Source organism: Oncorhynchus kisutch, linkage group LG8, assembly GCF_002021735.2.
Source record: "Oncorhynchus kisutch isolate 150728-3 linkage group LG8, Okis_V2, whole genome shotgun sequence".
Classification (NCBI taxonomy): domain Eukaryota; kingdom Metazoa; phylum Chordata; class Actinopteri; order Salmoniformes; family Salmonidae; genus Oncorhynchus; species Oncorhynchus kisutch.
In genome coordinates, this window is record NC_034181.2 from 49,359,765 (window position 1) to 49,382,837 (window position 23,073).

General features: G+C 42.0%; 1 protein-coding gene across 2 annotated transcripts in view; it reads right to left on the reverse strand.

The window, feature by feature from the left end:
• Positions 1-20,399, reverse strand: part of fam184aa (family with sequence similarity 184 member Aa) — a 90,306-nt gene extending 69,907 nt beyond the window's left edge. The window contains exons 1-6 of one of the 2 annotated variants that reach the window (XM_031830534.1): positions 19,994-20,399; positions 15,034-15,888; positions 14,252-14,387; positions 11,297-11,478; positions 8,713-8,898; positions 395-517 (exon numbers count right to left, since the gene is read on the reverse strand). In XM_031830534.1, coding sequence (XP_031686394.1) covers positions 395-517; positions 8,713-8,898; positions 11,297-11,478; positions 14,252-14,387; positions 15,034-15,888; positions 19,994-20,170 — 1,659 coding nt within the window. In that variant the 5' untranslated portion in view covers positions 20,171-20,399. The remainder of the gene's footprint in view (positions 1-394; positions 518-8,712; positions 8,899-11,296; positions 11,479-14,251; positions 14,388-15,033; positions 15,889-19,993) is intronic. The other variant, XM_031830535.1, reaches the window with a different exon arrangement.
• Positions 20,400-23,073: the final 2,674 nt, after the last annotated feature.

Here is a 23,073-nt window from a genome sequence, read left to right on the forward strand (position 1 = left end):
AACACTCGATCTACTGGTGCACTTTCACCACCCTGTGTAGTTCATCATAACTGATTTTATCTGAAGCCTACTAAACTGTGCATGCTTCTTCAAGTCGAGGTAGTGGGAGGACCACATAACATAGCATCGTATGACTGCAAATTTAACTCAATATGGTGGTAATTATATCAGCAATTGCCCAAGAAATAGTTCCCACTGCAATTTGTCGCATTATCTAACCACTGACAAAAAAATGATTGGCCTTTCTCTAGCCAATTTTGTTTTGTCGACGTTTAGGAAATGTACTGCCAATTTGAGAGTTGTAATCTGGCCTGTCATGAGTTTTTTTTATCTGACAGGTACGTTATTTGCATAATTGGATGGAAACCTGGTTTATGCCAAAGACTTTCCTTACCTCTTGATTGGCTATATTGAGCTTGGCAGAAAGCTCCTTCTTCAGGTTGTCCAGTTGCTGTTGGAGACAGTTCTTCTGCTCCTCCAATGAGAGTCGCCGAATCTCAAACTCCTGCCCCATTTCCTAAAGAGACGGTCAATACCCAGATGAGTTTGAGATGCAACAAAGAAGCTGAAATTCGCATGGTGCACTGGTTTTCTTAAAAGGATACTGGAGGGAGATTAAATGCATCATCGTGCTAAAATAAACTTGATTGCAATGCAAAACCCACAAGAACAAACCAGTGATTTAGCTGATCTCACATTGATAACGGACAGCTGCAACTTTCTTCGTCTAGGTTTTATATTCCCGCCCCCAATGAAATAACGACCTACCAAGAGCACTGGAAATCATAATGCTGATGAATGTAAAATAATTCAAGAATATAGGACTAGTAGGTCTATATTTCATTAAAACCTTTCATAAAAAATAACAAATTAATATAATATGTGCAATTTTAAATAACTTTATTAGACTACATTTTCATTTAATGAAAATGCTAGATTATATAATTCAATCACGCACTGAGACTGCTGTTTAAAGAAAACTTAAAATTTGCCTGACAGTCATTGACATTTCTGTGCTTAACTTGAGGGACAGGTCGCAGTGGTGGGTAGTATATGGGGCTTTGGTGACAACACGGATGGCACTGTGATAGACAGCATCCAATTTGTTGAGTAGAGTGTTGGAGGCTATTTTGTAAATGACATCACAGAAGTCGAGGATCGGTAGGATGGTCAGTTTTACGAGGGAAGGATGCTTTGTTGCGAAATAGGAAGCCAATTCTAGATTTACTTTTGGATTGGAGATGCTTAATGTGAGTCTGGAAGGAGAGTTTACAGTCTCACCAGACACCTAGGTATTTGTAGTTGTCCACATATTTTAAGTCAAAACCGTCCAGAGTAGTTGTTGTGCAGGTTCTCCCACTTAAAGAGATGGGGCCTGTAGTTTTCATCGTGGGTGCACTTCAACTATGTAAACTGAAGTTTTTAGATCTCCTATATGCCATTACAATGGAATTTCCTTATGGCTTGGAGCAATAACAATAATTATAATAAAAATAATGCATAGATTGAAATGATCTTGCATGCTCCTCACTCAATACTCAAAAACATCTAATACTCAGTTCCCACTTGGAACACAAGTATTCCACTAGGATTTTGCTTGTGCTTAGCTCCATTATCCAGAAAAACTTCCCAGTAATAAATGATTACAAGCATACCCATAACATGATGCAGCCACCACTATGCTTGAAAATATGGAGAGTGGTACTCAGTAATATGTTGTATTGGATTTGCCCCAATCAAAACACTTTGTATTCAGGAAAAAAAGTGAATTGCTTTGCCACATTTTTTGCAGTATTACTTTAGTGCTTTGTTGCAAATAGGATGCATGTCTTGGAAGATTTATATTCTGAACAGGCTTCCTTAATTTCACTCTGTCAATTAGGCTAGTATTTGGAGTAACGTAATGTTTTTACTATAATTACTGTTCCCTGAAGGAGGGAATCGAGGTACAAGATACAATGGGGAATCGCACTCTCGCGACTTCGGGTTGAAGGACCTCAACCATGACAAAGCCAATAAAATCTACCCCTCGCTGGATGCCCCTGCCTTCCACAGGTGATAAGCGTGAGGCTTGGATTCATTCCTTAAATGAAATACCCCTCTTCACCGAGCCCAGGAACCTGTGGGGCCAAATGTTACATTCGCTTTCAGTCAGTCAACAAGCCGACCCCAACAGATACTAAATGAAATGGCCCATGGCAGACCACCCAGACCTGACCACTCCAGATGCGGTAGTCTGGATATTGCACACACAGTGCACTGCCTAGTGACTTACTTCTGTCCCAGCTGTAAGAATACTGTGTGCTATACTGGGAGCAGTGTCATCCAAATGATTAACCTCACAAAAGTGTGTGTGGTGATGCCCAAATCTCCGCAGCGCAAATATCTCCTGTAGTAAATCCTTTAAACAATGCCCAAGATGCTGCCAGACCCCTGGTGGAGTGGGCGCGAACACTGCTAGGTAACCCTTGCTGCTAAATGTCAGAGAGAGAGCCTCCACAATCCAGGGGGAAAGACGCTGCTTAAAGAGTGCCCTGCCGTGAGCTGGATTAGCAAAACAGGCAAAAAGTTGGTCACATAAACAGATATCCCGGCTCCGCTCAATGTACGTGTGAAAAGCTTGCACCGGAACGAGGGCATGTTCTCTCTGTTGCTTTTCAGAAGCAAAAGGAGGAGACGAAAAGGGAAATTGCTCAAAAGCTAAGGACCTGTAGGACATACCCATGACTTTCGGGGCAAAGGCCACATTTGAACACAACGCCGCCTTATAGTTGCCCGGGTCAAACTGAGAACAGGAAGCAGAGGCCAAAGCCATGAGCAGGGAGGTTTTGTAGGAGAAGATCTTCAGATCTACTGACTCCAGAGGCTTAAAGGGAGCTGCACACAGTGCCTCCAAAACCAGCACCAAGTCCCATGTGGGTGCAATAGGTTTATGACCGCCGGGGTGAGGTTCCGTCAATTCCCACCAGACAGCGGCAATGTACACTTTTAAAATGAAGAACACTTGAAAAGCTCCTGTAGGAACACAGAGCACTGAAAAGGATGTGTTACAGTATGTGCCAAGGTTTGCCTAAAGCAGAGAAGTAGCCCGATTGGCCTTGCCACTTGGGGATACTATCGTCACCAGAAGCCCCACTCAGTTTAGTGGTAAGATGAGTTCTGGTAACCAGCTGGCACCCAGCGCTGGACCGCACCCATTAAAAATAGACTCAAGGAAGAAAAAGAGGTTACCCTACCGATCAGTCATAGGCAATGTCGGCAAAGTGCCTTGTAATCTAGCTGGAAATGGGACAGAAAAATGAACCTGTTCTGTTGTACTAGACAGGAGATTTGTAATTGAATCTAATTCCTAGGAATGAAAAGCGTTGAGCTGGAGACAAACATTTGGGGGCTCATATGAATCACAGAGATTGTATGGGATGGTGGTCGTGTCCAACCCTGATCATTCCCTCGACTCTGCTACCAACAACTAATCGCCTAGAGAGCCCATAACCTGTATCACTAGACACCTCATTAGGGAATAGTGAGCTACAGGTAGGAATGAGACACCTATGGGGGAGGAGCGCCACCTTGTGGACAGTGACCCAATTTGTCACTCTGACCCTGGGGAGATTGATATACCCCTTTGAACTCGGTGGAACACGGGGTAACAGAGGGGGCAAGCTTGGACAAGCTTCCAACTTACACTGAGTGTACAAACAGGAACACATTCCTAATATTGAGTTGCACCCCCTTTCGCCCTTAGAACAGCCTCAATTCGTCAGGGAGTCTTATGGCTTGGGGGTAGAAGGTAATAAGAAGCCTTTTGGACCTGGCACTCCGGTACTGCTTGCCATGCGGTCTCAGAAAGAACAGTCTATGACTAGGGTTGCTGGAGTCTTTGACAATTTTTAGGGCCTTCCTCTGACATAGAGGTCCTGGATGGCAGGAAGCTTGGGCCCAGTGATGTACTGGGCCGTACGCACTACCCTCTGTAGTGCCTTGCGGCCTCGCCAGTGCTCGCGATCGTGCAGCTGTAGAACTTTTTGAGGATTTGAGGACCCATGCCAAATCTTTTCAGTCTCCTGAGGGGGAATAGGATTTGTTGTGCCCTCTTCATGACTGTCTTGGTGTGTTTGGACCATGATAATTTGTTGGTGATGTGGAAACCAAGGAACTTGAAGCTCTCAACCTGCTCCACAACAGCCCCGTCAATGAGAATGAGCGTGCTCCGTCCTCCTTTTCCTGTAGTCCACAATCATCTCCTTTGTCTTGATCACATTGAGGGAGAGTTTGTTATCCTGGCACCACATGGCCAGAACTCTGACCTCCTCCCTATAGGCTGTCTCATCATTGTTGGTGATCAGGCCCACCACTGTTGTGTCATCGTAAAACTGATTGATGGTGTTGGGAGTCGTGCCTGGCCATGCAGTCATGAGTGAACCGGGAGTACAGGAGGAGACTGAGTACGCACCCGTGTTGGGGGCCCCGTGTTGAGGATCGGCGTGGTAGATGTGTAGTTACCTACCCTTACCACCTGTGGGCAGCCAATCAGGAAGTCCAGGATCCAGTTGCAGAGGGAGGTATTTAGTCCCAGGGTCCTTAGCTTAGTGATGAGCTTTGAGGGCACTATGGTGTTGAACGCTGAGCTATAGTCAATGAAAAGCATTCTCACATAGGTGTTCCTTTTGTCCAGGTGGGAAAAGGAAGTGTGGAGTGCAATAGAGATTGTAATATCTGTGGATCTGTTTGGGCAGTATGCAAACTGGAGTGGGTCTAGGGTTTCTGGGATAATGGTGTTGATGTAGTCATTTAGGCTGGTTACCTTAGTGTTCTTGGGCACAGGGACTATGGTGGTCTGCTAGAAACATGTTAGTATTACAGTATTCACCTGGTCAGTCCATGTCATGGAAAGAGCAGGTGTTCCCTAATGGTTTTTACACTCAGGGTACGTTGTGCTTCCATGAGACTGCATAGCCTTCATGAAGCCCGGGCACAGGGGGCTCTAGCAATGGCTGACGTAGTACCCATACCAAAACCCCTTGATCCTGGGTCACAGTTAGGATCCCTTCTAACTCTTTTCCTAACCTTAACCTAATTCTCCTAACCTGCTATGTTAATTCTCCTAACCTGCTCCGTAAGTTCTCCTAACCTGCTATGAAACCTCAAAATCTTATGTAAATTTGACAAAAGCTGGATCCCTTCTGCATGATCTCACTGCAAGTGCTCGATGGGCTGCTTCTTCAACGGAGGTGGACGCGACCCCGTTTCCTTAACTCCCTCCAACTCCCGGAACTGAAAATAGGAATAGGGTTGCCATAACGCTGGGGAAATGCGAGTAAGTTCCACTCGCTGGAAGTTACGCATGCTAACCAATGTTAGCTAGGAGGCTTTTTAGCATAAGATATACTAGCTAGCCTCTTTGACCGCAGCACAGTCCATTTAGAAAAACCAAGTGACATTTATACTACATATACTTAACAAGGAGGGCTACCTCACCATGGAGAGTCAGGAATAGCTAGTAATTGCTAGCTCGCCACGCTAAGCAGAGCTCGTGTAGCTAGCCCAGTCTCGAAAGTCCACATAGGACTGGATCACTAGGTTAGGACCAGACTCTTCATAAACAAGTCTGGGAAGAGAGGCAAGCGATACTTGACCGACACAGACACGGGTGGCAGGGGGAACCCACCAAACCTGGCCACCCTCTACGAGAAGCATCCCGTAAAAGTCAACAGAGCGCACAGGAGTGGGTTGAGCGCAGGCAGCTACCGCATACCCTACGACCAGGCAGACAAGATATTTCCTCCGACCACACAATCCATCTCCACTTCCTGCACCTCGGTCCCAGCCGAGGTACCGACATCCAGGAAAGGAAAGTCGCCATCGGTAATTCCAAGCATACTCAATTATGCTACACGTCTTTCCAGGGAGTTTGTACGCTGTACGTGGCAATGTACAAATGCACTGGTTCGAGTGTGCTCCAAGCTGAGACAAACTACACATAGATTCTATCTTTCAGAGAAATGCTACAGTTGAAGTCGGTAGTTTACATACACTTAGTTTTGGAGTCATTAAAACTCGTTTATCAACCTCTCCACAAATTTCTTGTTAACAAACTATAGTTTTGGCAAGTCAGTTAGGACATCTACTTTGTGCATGACAAGTAATTTTTCCAACAATTGTTCAGAGATTATTTCACTTATAATTCCCTGTATCACAATTCCAGTGGGTCAGAAATTGACATACACTGCTTCATGCCAGGTGAAATAAGAAACATTTTAAAATAGCTTAATAGTTATTTGGGGAGATCGAGATCAAGTTAACCAACGCACAACCTTTTTATTCACCCACAGAATCAAGTTGACTGTGCCTTTAAACAGCTTGGACAATTCCCGAAAATTATGTCATGGCTTTAGAAGCTTCTGACTGGCTAATTGGCATCATTTGAGTCAATTGCAGGTGTACCTGTGGATGTACTTAAAGGCATACCTTCAAACTCAGTGCCTTTTTGCTTGACATCATGGGAAAATAAAAAGAAATCAGCCATGATAAAAAATTGTAGACCTCAACCAGTCTGGTTCATCCCTGGGAGCAATTTCCAAACGCCTGAAGGTACCACGTTCATCTGTACAAACAATAGTACGCAAGTATAAACACCATGGGACCACTCAGCCGTCATACCGCTCAGGAAGGAGACGCATTCTGTCTCCTAGAGACTAACGTACTTTGGTGTAAAGAGTGCAACTCAATCCCAGAACAACAGCAAAGGACCTTGTAAAGATGCTGGAGGAAACAGGTACAAAAGTATGTATATCCACAGTAAAACAAGTCCTATTTCGACATAACCTGAAAGGCCACTCAGCAAGGAAGAAGCCACTGCTCAAAAACCACCATAAAAATGCAACATCTCAAGACATCAGTCAGGAAGTTAAAGCTTGGTCGCAAATGGGTCTTCCAAGTGGACAATGACCCCAAACATACTTCCAAAGTTGTGGCAAAATGGCTTCAGGACAACAAAGTCAAGGTATTGGAGTGGCCATCACAAAGCCCTGACCTCAATCCTATAGAAAATGTGTGGGCAGAACTGAAAAATCGTGTGCAAGCAAGGAGGCCTACAAACCTGACACGGTTACACCAGCTCTGTCAGGAGGAATGGGCCAAAATTCACCCAACTTATTGTGGGAAGCTTGTGGAAGGCTACTCTAAACATTTGACCCAAGTTAAACAATTTAAAGGCAATGCTACCAAATACTAATTTAGTGTACGTAAACTTCTGACCCATTGGGAATGTGATGAAAGAAATAAAAGCTGAAATAAATCATTCTCTCTACTATTATTCCGACATTTCACATTAAAAAAAATCCTAGCTGACCTAAGACAGGGAATTTTTACTCTGATTAAACGTCAGGAACTGTGAAAAACTGAGTTTACATGTATTTGGCAAAGGTGAATGTAAACTTCCGACTTCAACTGTATATCCGCATGACAGGGGGCATGATAAGAAATCTTATGAGAACAAGTACAACCTTTAGCACAAATGTTCATGGGGTGAGCAGGCTCTACCACTATGGGGGAATTTAGTTGGAGCAACGTACGACAGTCTCGTTTTCCAATTGTTTGTTTTAGTACCGTGAATCGTTCCCGTTCACATCAAGGTAAAGAGGGGAATAATTGAAGGAATGAATCCATGCCTCATGCCTATCACCTGTGGAAGGTGGGGTTTCCAGCGAGGTGCGGATTTCATTGGCCTTGTCATTAGTGATTGTAGATCCTTCAACCAAAGAGTGTGTTGTACAGAATTTGACTGACTGAAAGTGAACTACAAAGTCATTGATCCATCCTCAGCTCTCTTCTACTATAGCCATTTAACTGTTTCTAAGTCACCATTTGTCTCATGTTGAGATCCCTAAGTGGTTTCCTTCCTGTCCGGCAACTGAGTTAGGAAAGACGCCTGTATCTTTGTAATGACTGGGTGTATTGATACACATCCAAAGTGTATTAATAACTTCACCATGCTCAAAGGGATATTCAATGTCTACTTTTTTTTTTTACCCATCTACCAGTAAGGGCATCTTATATGCGAGGCATTGGAAAACCTCCCTGGTCTTTGTGGTCGAATCTGTTTTGGAAATTCACTGCTCGACTGAGAGACGACCTTACAGATAATTGTATGTGTGGTGTACAGACATGAGGTAGTCATTCAAAAATGATGTTAAACACTATTATTGCACACAGAATGAATCCATGCAACTTATGTGACTTGTTTAGCAAGTTTTTGCTCCTGAACTTATTTAGGCTTGCCATAACAAACGGGTTGACTACTTAAGACTCAAAGCATTTCAGCTTTTCATTTTGAATATATTTGTAAACATTTTGAAAAACATAATTTCACTTTGACATTATGGGGTATTGTGTGTAGGCCAGTGACAAAAAACCCTCAATTTAATCCATTTTAAATTCAGACTAACACAACAAAATTTGGAAAAAGTAAAGGTTTGTGAATACTTTCTGAAGGCACTGTATGTAGGCTTGGGGTGTATTTAATACACTCTATTTATGCTACACTCTGTGCACACACACACACACTCTGTGCACACACATTGTATATGAATATATGTATAGATACTGGGCTTGAGTGTGGCTGTGTGTGTGTGCAGAGTGTAGCATAAATAGAGTGTATTAAATAGTGTGTAAACAACAGTGTGTAGGGCAGTGTGTGTGCATGATACTCACAGCCATCAATAGATTATTCTCCTTCTCTGCAGCGTTCTGTGCACTCTCCTGCGTCGCCCTGTGTTTCTCCGACAGCTCCTCTAGTGCCTGTACCTGGGCCTCTTTGAATCTCACACCCTCCTCTTCGTATTTGCCCCTCAGCCTCGCTAGCTCCTTCTCATAGCCCTGCCTCTCCTCGCGAAGGGACTTGGGAAGGGGGGGGGGGAATAGCCAAGATTTATTTCACACCCTGGCAGATCCGAAGGGCCATAGATACATTAAACATTTACACGTGATGGCTGTAATGAAACAAACCACAGCTGAAATCTAATAGATCAATGTACCCTCCCCATAGAGAGCAGATGGGCTACTTTCATCTTAGCACAGCAGTTTCTGCAGTGTTACTAATGGAACCCAATGGTTCTTAAAATAATATGTTGATCTTTTAAAATCCGCTAAAGAAATGATAAACTATGTATACTACATGACCAAAAGTATGTGGACACCTGCACTAGGCAGTCCCCTTCTGTAAGCTTGTGTGGCCTACCACTTCGCGGCTGAGCCATTGTTTCTCCTTGCACTTACAGTTGACCGGGAAGTTCTAGAAGGGTAGAAATTTGACAAACTGACTTGTTGCCATGTTGAAAGTCACTGAGCTCTTCAGTAAGGCCTTTCTACTGCCAATGTTTGTCTATGGAGTTGGCATGGCTGTGTGCTTTATTTTATACACCTGTCAGCAACGGCTGTGGTGTAGCCGAAATAGCGGAATCCACTCATTTGAAGGGTGTCCACATACATTTGTATATATACTAAGCTATATGGAAGGTTATAAGGTTATACCAAGGATCATTTTATATAACATTTTAGCTATTTGGTTTTCCATTTTAAGACCCCTTGAAGTATAAAAAAAATACCAAAAACAAATTTAGATTTGGTCTTACTGCTATAAGCCCATACAAACGCATTGAATAACAGATTCACTACATGGTACAACTGATCGTCACCAAAACAATCTAAAGGAAGTTTGTTCTGAAGAGTCTGTCCAATATCAGAGATATAAGAAAGATCAGGAAACATTTATTTGTATTGAATGTACAGTATTTAACTGCTTAGTTTTTGACAGCAAACAGTCTCCATACACAGTATACGTTACTTCCATTCATTTTTTCAACTGGTACAGGGGGGACGAGTCTCACCTTTCCATATTAGTGTGTAGCCAAACTATTCGGACACTACAGACAGAAGTTGGCAGATCGGCTGTACCAACTTCAGACCATGCTTGTGGTGGTCATACAGCAAAACAGAAAACATGATCGTGTTTGTGAGAGTCTCATCTTTCCATATAGGGGTCATAATAGGCCAAACCGTTCAGACACGACAAACGATTTTGTGAGAAGACCGATATTCAGGATGTCTGATGGTCTGACTAATAACACTGCTCTAGCTCTGTCACCTTTAAACGCAGATGCGTAAGTGTGGCATCGGTGGATGCAGAGGATTGAGACACATCCAACGCAAAACTGATATCTCTAGCTTAAACTGAAAAAAGTGTATTATGTTAATTAGATTTCCATGGGGCCGCGGAAATCGACTATGGGGATTTAAACACAAGATAGAAGGGCTAAGCTTCTTCACTAAACTTCCCCCGTTGTTTGGATCTACTGTGAAGCTTGAGCTGTTTCAGTGTATTTGGCACAGCATCAATATCTACAATGAGTATTACATAATAAGAGAAGGGTTGAGATATAGAACTCTTCTGTTTTGTACCAGCTCCCTGGCGGGTACCTGCCTGAGGGAACAGCTAACCTAGAAAGCATGCATACGTTCTGAAAACATTGGCATCATCGAAAACAGAATTGCACAGTTATATAAATATGGGCAGCTAACAACCTTTTCCAATGCCATGCCAATCAATATACAGTACCAGTCAAAATTTTGGACACAAAAACTCATTCAAGGGTTTTTCCTTATTTTTACTATTTTCTACATTGTAGAATATTAGTGAAGACATCAACACTAGGAAATAACACATTTGGAATCATGTAGTGACCAAAGAAAGTGTTAAACAAATCAAAATATATTTTATATTTGAGATTCTTCAATGTAGCCACCCTTTGCCTTGATGACAGCTTTGCACACTCTTGGCATGGCCCTCAACCAGCTTCATGAGTTAGTCACCTGGAATGCATTTCAATTAACAGGTGTGCCTTGTTAAAAGTTCATTTGTGGAATTTATTTCCTTCTTAATGCGTTTCAGCCAATAAATTGTGTTGTGACAAGGTATGGGTCGTATACAGAAGATAGCCCTATTTGGTAAAAGACCAAGTCCATATTATGGCAAGAACCGCTCAAATAAGCAAAGAGAAACAGTTCATCATTACTTTAAAACATGAAGATCAGTCAATCCATTAAATATCAAGAACTTTTCAAGTTCAAGTTTTGACTGGTACTGTACATAATGTTTTTTGCCAAATATGTTGGCCAAACAAATGCTTGCTATCTGTGAAACTTCCCACTGTTTTCCCAGTGTCTGGATCTACTAAACACTGAGACACTAGGAGAAGCGAAATATAATATTCAGCACATCTTACAAGAAGTTGAATACCTGCTCCAGTGAGAGGACCTGATGTTTGTGCTGCTCGTCGGTGGCCTGGCTCTGGTTGAGCACCCTCTCCCTCTCCTCCTCCAGCCTGAGGATCTTCTCCCTCAGGCGGCTCTGCTCCAAGTCCAGGTCCCTGATAGTGGCCTCGTGGCTCATATGGGTGGCCTGTAGAGAGCCTATCTGACCTGGAGGCACACATGCAAAACAAGCAGATGGCGGGGTGTGAAGGGTAATGGCAGAAAGGCAAGTTAAATGGGCAATGCTTTCATATCAGACACTGAACATCTGTTCTGTCAGAATCAGCCAGCACTCAAAAGTCCATGAAGTGCCCTTACGGTTAAAATATCACTGTAAAGTGAAAGTAAAATAAAACAATACATTTTTTCCAACAATATCTTACTTCTTTTAATGTATGAGTTATTCATAGAACTGCAAAGGGAAGTACAAAATGAGAAAGGACTTGGCACTGAGGGAGAATATAAAAGGATGATGAAACTAGCCTCGAATAACCCTCATCAATCTGTAAAACAAATTTTTCTCAAAAGGTACAAGCATATAGCCCTACTTCAATAACAAAACAAAAAAATTATTTAAAAAACATACATAGGCCTACTTCTCTTTGGTGAAAAAATATATATGTTCTCTTATCTGAACAGACAAGCTTAGCCCTATTCGCAGCAGGAGATTAGTTTAATGGGTAGATGGGCTTAGGTAATTATGTACACCAGCACAAATCACCACATCTGTAACTTAAGTCCCATCTGAATCTGCCATGTTGGTAATTTTTACATAGCAGGAGAGTAATAATTCCAGATGAAAAAAACAACTCCAAGGTCCTCTAAAATTTATTAAATTGTTTTTCCCCCTCACCAATCTCCACACAATACCCCATCAAGAAAAAAAAGCACATTTACATAAGTATGCAGAACGTTTATTCAGTACTTTTTGGGTTTCTCCCATTCTTCTCTGCAGATCCTCTGAAGCTCTATCAGGTTGGATGGGGAGCGTCGCTGCAAAGCTATTTCACGGTCTCTCAAAAGATGTTCTATCGGGTTCAAGCCTGGGCTCTGGCTGGGCCATTCAAGGATATTTAGAGACTTGTCCCAAAGCCACTCCTGCATTGTCTTGGCTGTGTGCTTAGGGTCGTTGTCCTGTTGGAAGGTGAACCATTGCCCCAGTCTGAGGTCCTGAGCGCTCTGGAGCAGGTTTTCATCAAGGATCTCTCTGTACTTTGCTCCATTCATCTTTCCCTCGATCCTGACTAGTCACCCAGTCCCTGAAAACATCCCCACAGCATAATTCTGCCACCACCTTGCTTCACTGTAGGGATGGTTCCAGGTTTCCTCCAGACGTGACGCTTGGCATTCAGGCCTAAAAGTTCAAACTTGGTTTCATCAGACTAGACATTCTTGTTTCACATGGTCTGACAGTGCTTTAGGTGCCTTTTGGCAAACTCCAAGCGGGCTGTCATGTGCCTTTTACTGAGGAGTGGCTTCCGTCTGGCCACTACCATAAAAACCTGATTGATGGAGGGCTGCAGAGAAGGGAGAACCTTCCAGAAGGGCAACCATCTCCACAGAGGAACTCTGGTCACTCTGATAGAGCTCAATCGGGTTCTTGGTCACCTCCCTGACCAAGGCCCTTCTCCCCAGATTGCTCAGTTTGGCCGGGTGGCCAGCTCAAGAAAGAGTCTTGCTGGTTCCAAACTTCTTCCATTTAAGAATGATGGAGGCCACTGTGTTCTTGGTGTCCTTCAATACTACAGACTTTTTTTGGTACCCTACCGCAGAATCTGTGCCTCCACACAATCCACAAAAACACATCTTCAGTGACCCAAGTTATATACTGTTCTCTCTGCTACCGCACGGCAAGTGGTACCGGAGCGCCAAGTCTAGGTCCAAAAGGATCCTTAACAGCTTCTACCCCCAAGTCATAAGACTGCTGAACAATTCATCAAATGGCCATCGGATTATTTATATTGACACCCCCCCCCCCCCCCTCTTTTTGTTTTTACACTGCTGCTACTCGCTGTTTATTATCTATGCATAGTCACATTACATGCACTTTACATGCATAGCCACCTACATGTACAAATTACCTTGACTAACCCGTACCCTCGCACATTGACTCGGTACCGGTACCCCCTGTACATAGCCTCATTATTGTTATTATTATGTTACTTTTTATTTTAAAAATTACTTTCATTTATTTGGTAAATATTTTCTTAACTCTTCTTGAACTGCACTGTTGGTTAAGAGCTTGTAAACGGTAAGGTTGTATTGTATTTGGCGCATGTGACAAATACAATTTGATTTGAAGTGCAAGTGCTCTGTTTAGCTCACATCTGCAGGTTGTGGGTCAATTAGGATGTCTACCTCGGATCGCTGAAATAATGATTATGATCACACTTCCTCAATTCAAATAGACAAAGATGGTTTTGTATGGTTTAGAAACTTGGAAGCCAAGCTTGAGTTATCAGTGTAGACTGTTATTGCCAGGACATGTTGAAATATCTTCACACCTGGAATAAAAAAAACTCCAGGCAATTTATTGAAAAAAATATAGAATTACAAAGGCAGTTTGGAAAAAATGAATCCCATACGAATCGTCCTATGGAATAACAGACATTCTGGCGTAATAATTACGTAACCAATGTTCTCTAGTAATACTATTCCTGTGCGAATATGGAAGAAAATAAGCACAGAAATAAACGGTGCGTTTTTTTGTTTAATTAGGCCTAACCTTCTTTCATCAAAAAAGAACATGTTTTCTTATCTGGTCAGACAACCTTATATTTCACTCTCCCCCCATATACCAGTAAAACGTACAGTTACAAACCTACAGGGAGTATCCCGCCAATTACCAATACATATTGAACATATTTAAAACAATTCAAAATACCAGAGATTAGTATTCTCTATCCAAACTCTCAAGCTAAATGGCGGTTTAATATCTCACTGGCTTTGTGGAGGATCTCAGTAGCCTGCTGCTGCACTCGATCTCGGCTCCCCTCCAGCTCATACTCCGTGTCCTTCAACTGCATCACCCAGATCTCCCCATCTTGGATGGCTTCCTCCAGCTGCTTGTGCAAGTTCTGAGATATCAGGTCAAGGAACAGAAACAAGAACGCATTAAAACTGTAGTTTAGTTTGTAGTACTGTAGTTTAGTTTGTAGACCCTTTTTTAAAATCTCAACTTTGAGGTCAAAAGTATTGCTGATTTTCATCCTTCCCATATAAACCAGTGATTATTTCACAGCTGGTAAATTGAAGATCTGGCCAATCAGTGACATGAATCAATCAACAAACTACCAGGGATAAAAGAGAACCATCAGTCATCATTGCGGCACAATCTGCATTTTTCATGCTGCAGGCAGGAGTTGATGGTCAGACCGATCTAAACTCATTATTCGATGCTTGAAGTTCAGTACCCTACTCTCCTCTCCTAGTTGGGCATGCGAGATAAAGTGTGCCTATATGTGTGGTCTCAATTAAATAGAGTAGACTATATGCATGGGCGGAGAAGCACAGGGCAGTTTAGTTCATTCCAAGGAAATTAACCTCTTAAATATGATTTGGCTATAGTTTATTACATTGTCTGCAAATAAATATTGATAACCCATTTATTTGTCTCTGCCTGCAAATCCTGCCGCTTCTACGTGTAGGCATTTATATACATGTACAATGAAACATACTGGAAACATACACAAACAGGGTTGCAGACATAAAACGGAATTTTACCTTAATGGTGCCCTCTGCATTGGTGAGGGAAGCCTGCAGCCTGTTGGTCTTGTCCCTGCTTTCTCTCGCCTCCTCCTGCGCCCTCTGCAGCTCAGCCCGGAGCTTTCCCAGTGTCCTCTGCAGCACTGCCTCCTGCACCTGGAACTCCTTCCTCAGCTCCACCTCCGTCCTCTTCCAGGCCAACAGTTTCTCGGCGGTCAGCTGCTGTGTGCGCCTCATGGCTTCCAGTTCGCGTTCGTAGTAGCCCTGAGCCTTGGTGAGCTTGGCTTCGTATTCCTCCACCAGATGTACTTTGCCCTTGGTCAGCTCCTCCACTCGCTCCATGAGGGCCTCCACCTCAGCCCTGTGCAGCTCAGCCAGCTTCTCCTGATCCACGGTGGAGTTGGCGCTCTGGTTCTGCTGGCTGTGGAGCAGCTCCTGGACCTCTTGCCGGTGGGTGGTGCGTAGTTCGTCAATTGCCCTCCGCTTGTCCTGCTCGAACTGGGCCTGTGCCTGGCCAAAGGAGCGCAGCTTCTCCTCAAAGTCGCGGCGCATCTCCTCCACCTCGCGTGACATGGAGACCACGCGCTGCGTGTGTTGTGCCTCAGTACACAACTGCGAGTCCTCCATGCGCTGGCGGTACATCTCAAATTCAGCCAGTGCCTGCCGCTTCATGTGCTCGTGCAGCTCCACAGACTCCTCCAACGATTGCAGATGGCGCTTCAGGTCAACCTCGTCGACCATCTTGCTCTTATACTGCATGATCTTGTCATGTGTCTCTGTCACAATGTGCTGCACTTCGTCCTCGTGGGCCTCCCGCAGTGACTCCATCTCGTCCTCATGCTCGTCGTTCTTCGTGTTGAGGGCGTAGATAACCTAGAGCAAAAAGACAAGGAAGAAGAAAATGATGAGGATTGAGAAGAAGGATCCTCACAGCATCAAAAAGATTATAATGAATATCTACTCAGTTAGTAAATCATAGATGACACATAACTAACACATTAGGAAATTGTTCATTAAAAACAAAAGCTTTAGATACATTAGGTAGTTGTGGAATTTGAATTGTTAGATTACATGTTTGATATTGCTGCACTGTTGGAACAAGAAGCACAAGCATTTCGCTACACTCGCAATAACATCTGCATGTGACCAATAAAATTTGATTTACAACAATAAACACACCCTTGTCTCTGCCTGTTTACCTCGTCTAAGATGTTGCTGGTGTGTGCAACATTCCACACATGCACAGAAAAACTTGACACTAGTTTTACCAGACATACACTACATGACCAAAAGTATTTCGACACCTGATCGTCGAACATCTCATTCCAAAATCATGGGCATGAATAGGCAGTTGGTCACCCCTTTGCTGATATACCGGCCTCCAATATTCTGTGAAGGCTTTCCACTAGATGTTGGAACATTGCTGTGGGGACTTGCTTCCATTCAGCCACTAAATGTTGGGTGATTAGGCCTGGCTCTCAGTCGACATTCCAATCCATCCCAAAGGTGTTCGATTGGGTTGAGGAACCCAACCTCACCAACATCAGTACCCAACCTCACTAATGCTCTTGTGGCTGAATGGAAGCAAGTCCCCACAGCAATGTTCCAACATCTAGTGGAAAGCCTTCCCAGAATATTGGAGGCCGGTATAGCAGCAAAGGGGTGACCAACTGCCTATTAATGCCCATGATTTTGGAATGAGATGTTGGACGAGCAGGTGTCCAAATAATTTAGTGTATGTAGTGTGTCTGGTAAAACTAGTGTCAAGTTTTTGAATACAAGCCAAATATGGAAAGACTAGGAAAAGATTATTCCCCTTTTTCAGCAGCTAAAGCAGTTGGAGTGGAGGGTTTCCACAATAATCAAACCCAAGCTCTCTATTATGTAAGATCTTAATGGTCAGTACTAACAAGGAAGCATGATTTTTGCCATTTGTATTCTTTTTGGAGAACGGTAAGGGATATAATTATCTGTATTGATTACCGACACCCGGGTGGTATTTACAACACACCAAACAAAATAAAATGTACGGAAAATGGGAGGGACTACATGAACTTGTTCTTATTTCGAAACGTTTTCTGTTACAAAATGGTTTGTTGTGCACTAATGAATATGACCATGCCCTTCATCTATACAACCACAGGATGTCATGTAACGTGTACCCCACTGGCACTGGTTGAATGGCATCAGAACAATTGTCCTAATGATGCATTTAGAGAATTTGATCAGTAAAGATTTGGAGGATATGAAATTATATATTGTTACATAAATGTTTGCTTTAGTTGAATGCTTAGTCAAAGGCTACACAACATTATCTTAACAATGAAACAACAGAAAACAGCCATGATAGCTGGTGTCAACTTGCCAAAGTCAGTCATCGGCTGTCATGACATATGGCTATGAGGATGTGCGAAGGAGGATACACCTCTTAATCCTTTCTACGCTGGCTCAGGACATTCCCACTAGCCAAGCAAGCAGCTTGTTGGTGGGTGCTGCATTACAAGAACACTGTAAAGGGGTTACCAGGAATTTGACAGTAGTTTACAGGCAGCCCAGAGGCAGTTAAAGTCTGTATTTCATATTACAGTACACTTACTGTAATATAAATACAGTATCAAAGCAAGTACTGTGTAATGACACCAAGTAGAATACTGTAAAATGTACTGTATTATACTGTAGAAAAAAAAGTTTATACTTTCGGAATGAACTAATGAAAAAATGGATGTTTTGAGAGGAGGGGTTTATATTTCATAGTATTTTACTGTAATTAAAAGGGATTGGTGCAAGTAGTTTGGTTGGCTGCTAGGTAAAGTATTAACAAACATTACAGAATATTAGGAGTTTTATGTCACTTGCACTTCTAGAGGCCTTAACAAAGGCTTCCAAACTGGCAGAAACTACTGGGCAAAACAGACCAAAGGGACATGGCAAAATGCTAAACCATTTAAGGTTTAAGTCTTGCTGCCACTCCAATCTGTCCCCTAAGCATTTTAAATTGATGGAGAACTATAATCACATAGGAGTTAAATTGGTATAGCATTCTCACTCACAGGAGTAACAAATATAGCCTCTTACAAGGCACACCCTAAAATATTTTTATGTGCCAGAAACAACAATACCATGCAGCCACTAGTGGCACTCCAAAAAATACAGTAAAGTACTGTATTCTGTGGGGTGGAATTACAGTACCATTCCAAATACAGCAAGTATTTTCCCACCCACAAAATTTTCCAATACACCATCATTTACAGTATGCTGCAGTAAAACGTTTGAGTATTTTACTTTTGATAATACAAAAAATGACTGTATAATTCACAATATGTCATTACACTGAAGATGCCAATAACGACCAATATTTACACCAAATATTCTCCTGTTTTTACAATACTTCAAGTAATTTATTAGACTCAAAAGTTCTGTATATATGATGGAATTCCCCTTACTAATATATCGGTGTGTAGTATGTGAACATCTTTACAGTCTTCAGAAAGTATTTACACCTCTTGACTTTTTACACATTTTGTTATACAAAGTGGGATTAAACTTTATTTAATTGTCTTTTTTTTTTCAATGATCCACACACAATACTCAAATGCCAAACTGGAAAAGAAATTATATGGATTTAAAAAGTAAATAATGACAAATCAAGCCCGATTCAATACATCTTAAAATCAGCAATTACAGCTACAGTGACTGTGAGTGTTTTGGGGTACTGTAAGTATCTAAGAGCTTTGCATACCTGATTGTACAATATTTGCCCATTATTTTATTTTTTTCTTCAAGCTCTTTCAACTTGGTTGTTGATCATTGCTAGATAGCCATTTTCAAGTCTTGCCATAGATTTTCAAGCAGATTTAAGTCAAAACTGTAACTAGGCTACTCAGGAACATTCAATGTAATTTTGGTAAGCAACTCCAGTGTATATGTGGCCTTGTGTTTTAGGTTATTGTCCTGCTGAAAGGTGAATTTGTCTCCCAGTGTCTGTTGGAAAGGGGTTACCAGGAATTTGACAGTAGTTTACAGGCAGCCAGGTTTTCCTCTATGATTCTGCCTGTGCTTAGCTGTATTACATTTATTTTTATCCTAAATAACTCCCTAGTCCTTGCCGATGACAAGCATACTCATAACATGATGCAGCCACCACTATGCTTGACAATATGAAGAGTGGTACTCAGTGATGTGTTGTGTTTGCTTGAAATGTTTTTAAAACACTCAGTTTTCTCCTATCACAGCCATTAAACTCTGCAACTGTTTTAAAATCAACATTAGCCTCATGGTGAAATCCCTGAGCGGTTTCCTCCCTTTCCAGCAACTAGGTTAGGAAGGACTCAAGTAAATTTAGCTTTTCATTTTTAATTAATTAGTTACAAATTGTCACTTTAACATTATGGGGTAGTGTATAGATAGATCAGATACACAAAATCTCCATTTAATCAATTTTACATTCAGGCTATAATACAACACATTTTGAAAAGTGTAAATACTTTGAAGGCTAGTAACAGAAAATCACAATTCAAAAGTAATATCCTGTCAGTGAAATGTTTTTTAGGGCCTACTGTAGCTGACATTGAATGACTATATAAACCATACAGTATATAACAGACGATCTTTCAGGAATTATGTAAGACAATACATTTCCTGCTGTTCACAAATGTATCAGGCCTCAACAGAATTGGTGTTCCTAGGTGGCACAATAACATTGAATTGTATATTTCCTTAGCGATGAGTGACCACTCCAACAGGGGCATTTAAATGCTTTTCTTCAGCATCAGAGAGTGGCATTTTCACTATAACAACGTAGCCTTTTTTTCACTATAAAACAACGTATCCTTTAGTAAATTATTCTAATCATATCACAAAGACACTGTAGCCTAGGTGAATTTATAATGAATTACATCATTTCCATTGCCAGCAGGACAAATAAATGCATTGGCCTGGACTGTGACAGTTTTGCAAAACAACGTGCGCATCAACAAACCTTTGTCAGCTGTGCTATTTTCTTACTCATTTTCAGGTGCAGGTCTTGAGTATATTCCATCGTTAAACCTGCTTCGTAAAACATGTTCGATGAATTATATTTCCCTGTACTAGTAATAATACATGGATTGCCAGACGCGGAATTGTACAGTTGCTGCCAACCCGTTCCAGTCGCCATCTTCAGACACACGCTACTGTCACGACGGTCCAGCCAGAAAACGGTTCATGTGAACCAGGTTAACTAATGTTTTGTAGTGGTTGTAGCATTCTCTTTTGTTGTTTACCGGTGCGATATGAGTCGCAATCGCAGAATAGTGGTATACCTAGCGCAGACTGCAAAGAGCGCCAGATGGTCGTCGCTGCAGACCGCGGAACGGGGCGGGGTTAAATGTGGGCCGGGTTAACATTTAGCCCGGCCCGTCACAGATGTTGTCATTGGTCAAACGATCGACTTCATCAGCATAACGGAATAACGCAACGGAATGCCCCGCAAGGTTGAATGAATGTACACGGGCGTTGACGGAGGGTGTTCACTAGCAAACCGTGCCCGGAGGGTGTTCACGAGCAAACGGTGCCCGAGGTTGTTCATGAGCAAGCGGTGGCGCGCGGTGTTGTTCAATGGAAGGATGGAAAGCGGAGAGGGCGGGGACCTTTGTATGGTGCGTGGGAGGCGGTGAAAAATATACACTTTTCCCAACTTTATGTAAATCAGCATCGGCAACCGCATATAAAGTTCCCATGACGAATTTGACGCTATGCTACCCAACCCAAGGCTGGAGACTTTCTTCAGCAAAGATGACTGACAAAAATACTAGGATGGAAGCAAATGTAAGTGACTATGACGTCATAGCGAATCATGCAAAAAATGAAACGGTAATGCATCTTCTTTTACAAAAAATCACGATTTAGCAAGCTAGCTGACTAGCTAACATTAGCCTGCTAGCTTTATGGGTGTTGTGACATGAGTATGTATGTAAATGAAAAATTATAATTGAGTATGAAATTGTAATAATGGTTGTTTTATGGACTCCTGAAACAACCAGCAAACCAGACTGTCGTCTTGTTTAACAGTGGATTTAAAGAATCTAGCTAGCTAAAGCATTTACTGCAAAATGAATGTACAATTTTGTAAATTTGCCTTGCTTATATTTGCCATTCAATGCAGATAGATGAAGTAACGTAGCTAGCTAACTATTTCTTGCTTATTGTGCAGTGGAGGATAAAAATAACTGTATGCCTATGGATGTGTAGCTAGCTATGTAGCCGATCTGTGTATAGACTCTAAAACATTTGGTATACATATTAGTTCAGAACCTAGCTATGAACCTCAGCTATCATAGCCAGTTGTTTCAATTTCAAAACTGTTTGAATTACATTAATGAAGCCAATGGATTGAGTAGAATATAATAACTGTGTGCCAAGGATGCAAGTCATATATGCATGTAGTTTTTACCATGCATAAGATCCCCACATTGTAGCCTGTACATTTAATATATTCACTGATCATGTACTCTACCTTGTCAAATAAATGTGCAGTTCAGGTATGAATGTCTGAGATTCTTTTTCAATCATATCCAATATCAGGAGTTTCAAATTCCAGTCTTTGAATGATCCTGTGTCTGCATTGTATGTATTACAATTATACACTTGAACAGTGTTTACCAATATTGACCCTGGGACATCAATGGTTACACATTGTAACTATACAATAGACTATAAACATGATTTAACTAGTTAAAGGCTGATCTGTAATTCATATATTCAGAAATATAATTTTTTTAAACGGTACACTACACTTCCTATGCATCATGTAAATACTCTAAAACCGGTTCCTCTCAATATCTAATTTCTTTCATCTGGATTGATCTGATAAACACAGGATAGGTTTAGTATTTCAAATAAAGACTTTGTTTTTGTATTTATTTAACCTTTATTTAACTAGGCAAGTCAGTTAAGAAATTCTTATTTACAAGTTGGGTGAATTTTGGCCCATTCCTCCTGACAGAGCTGTTGCAACCGAGTCAGGTTTGTAGGCCTCTTTGCTCGCACACGCTTTTTCAGTTCTGCCCACAAATGTTCTATAGGATTGAGGTCAGGGCTTTGTGATAGCCACTCCAATACCTTGACTTTGTTGTCATTATGCCATTTTGCCACAACTTTGGAAGTATGCTTGGGGTCATTGTCCATTTGGAAGACCCATTTGCGACCAAGCTTTAACTTCCTGACTGATGTCTTGATGTTGCTTCAATATATCCACATCATTTTCCTTCTCATGATGCCATCAATTTTGTGAAGTGCACCAGTCCCTCCTGCAGCAAAGCACCCCCACAACATGCTGCCACCCCCGTGCTTCACGGTTGGGATGGTGTTCTTCAGCTTGCAAGCCTCCCCCTTTTCCTCCAAAAATAACAAGGGTCATTATGGCCAAACAGTTCTATTTTTGTTTCATCAGACCAGAGGACATTTCTCCAAAAAGTACCATCTTTGTCCCCATGTGCAGTTGCAAACCGTAGTCTGGCTTTTTTACGGCGGTTTTGGAGTAATGGCTTCTTCCTTGCTGAGCGGCCTTTCGGGTTATGTCGATATAGGACTCGTTTTACTGTGGATAAAGATACTTTTGTACCTGTTTCCTCCAGCATCTTCACAAGGTCATTTGCTGTTGTTCTGGGATTGATTTGCACTTCTCACACCAAAGTACGTTAATCTCTAGGAGACAGAATGCGTCTCCTTCCTGAGCGGCATGATGGCTGCGTGGTCCCATGGTGTTTATACTTGCGTACTATTGTTTGTACAGATAAACGTGGTACCTTCAGGCATTTAGAAATTGTGGAGGTCTACAATTTTTTTCCTGAGGTCTTGGCTGATTTCTTTTCATTTTCCCATGCAAAGAGGCACTGAGTTTGAAGGTAGGCCTTGAAATACATGCACAAGTACACCTCCAATTGACTCAAATTATGTCAATTAGCCTATCAGAAGCTTCTAAAGCCATGACATCATATTTTTTAATTTTACAAGTTGTTTAAAGGCACAGGCAACTTAGTGTATGTAAACTTCTGACCCACTGGAGTTGTGATACAGTGA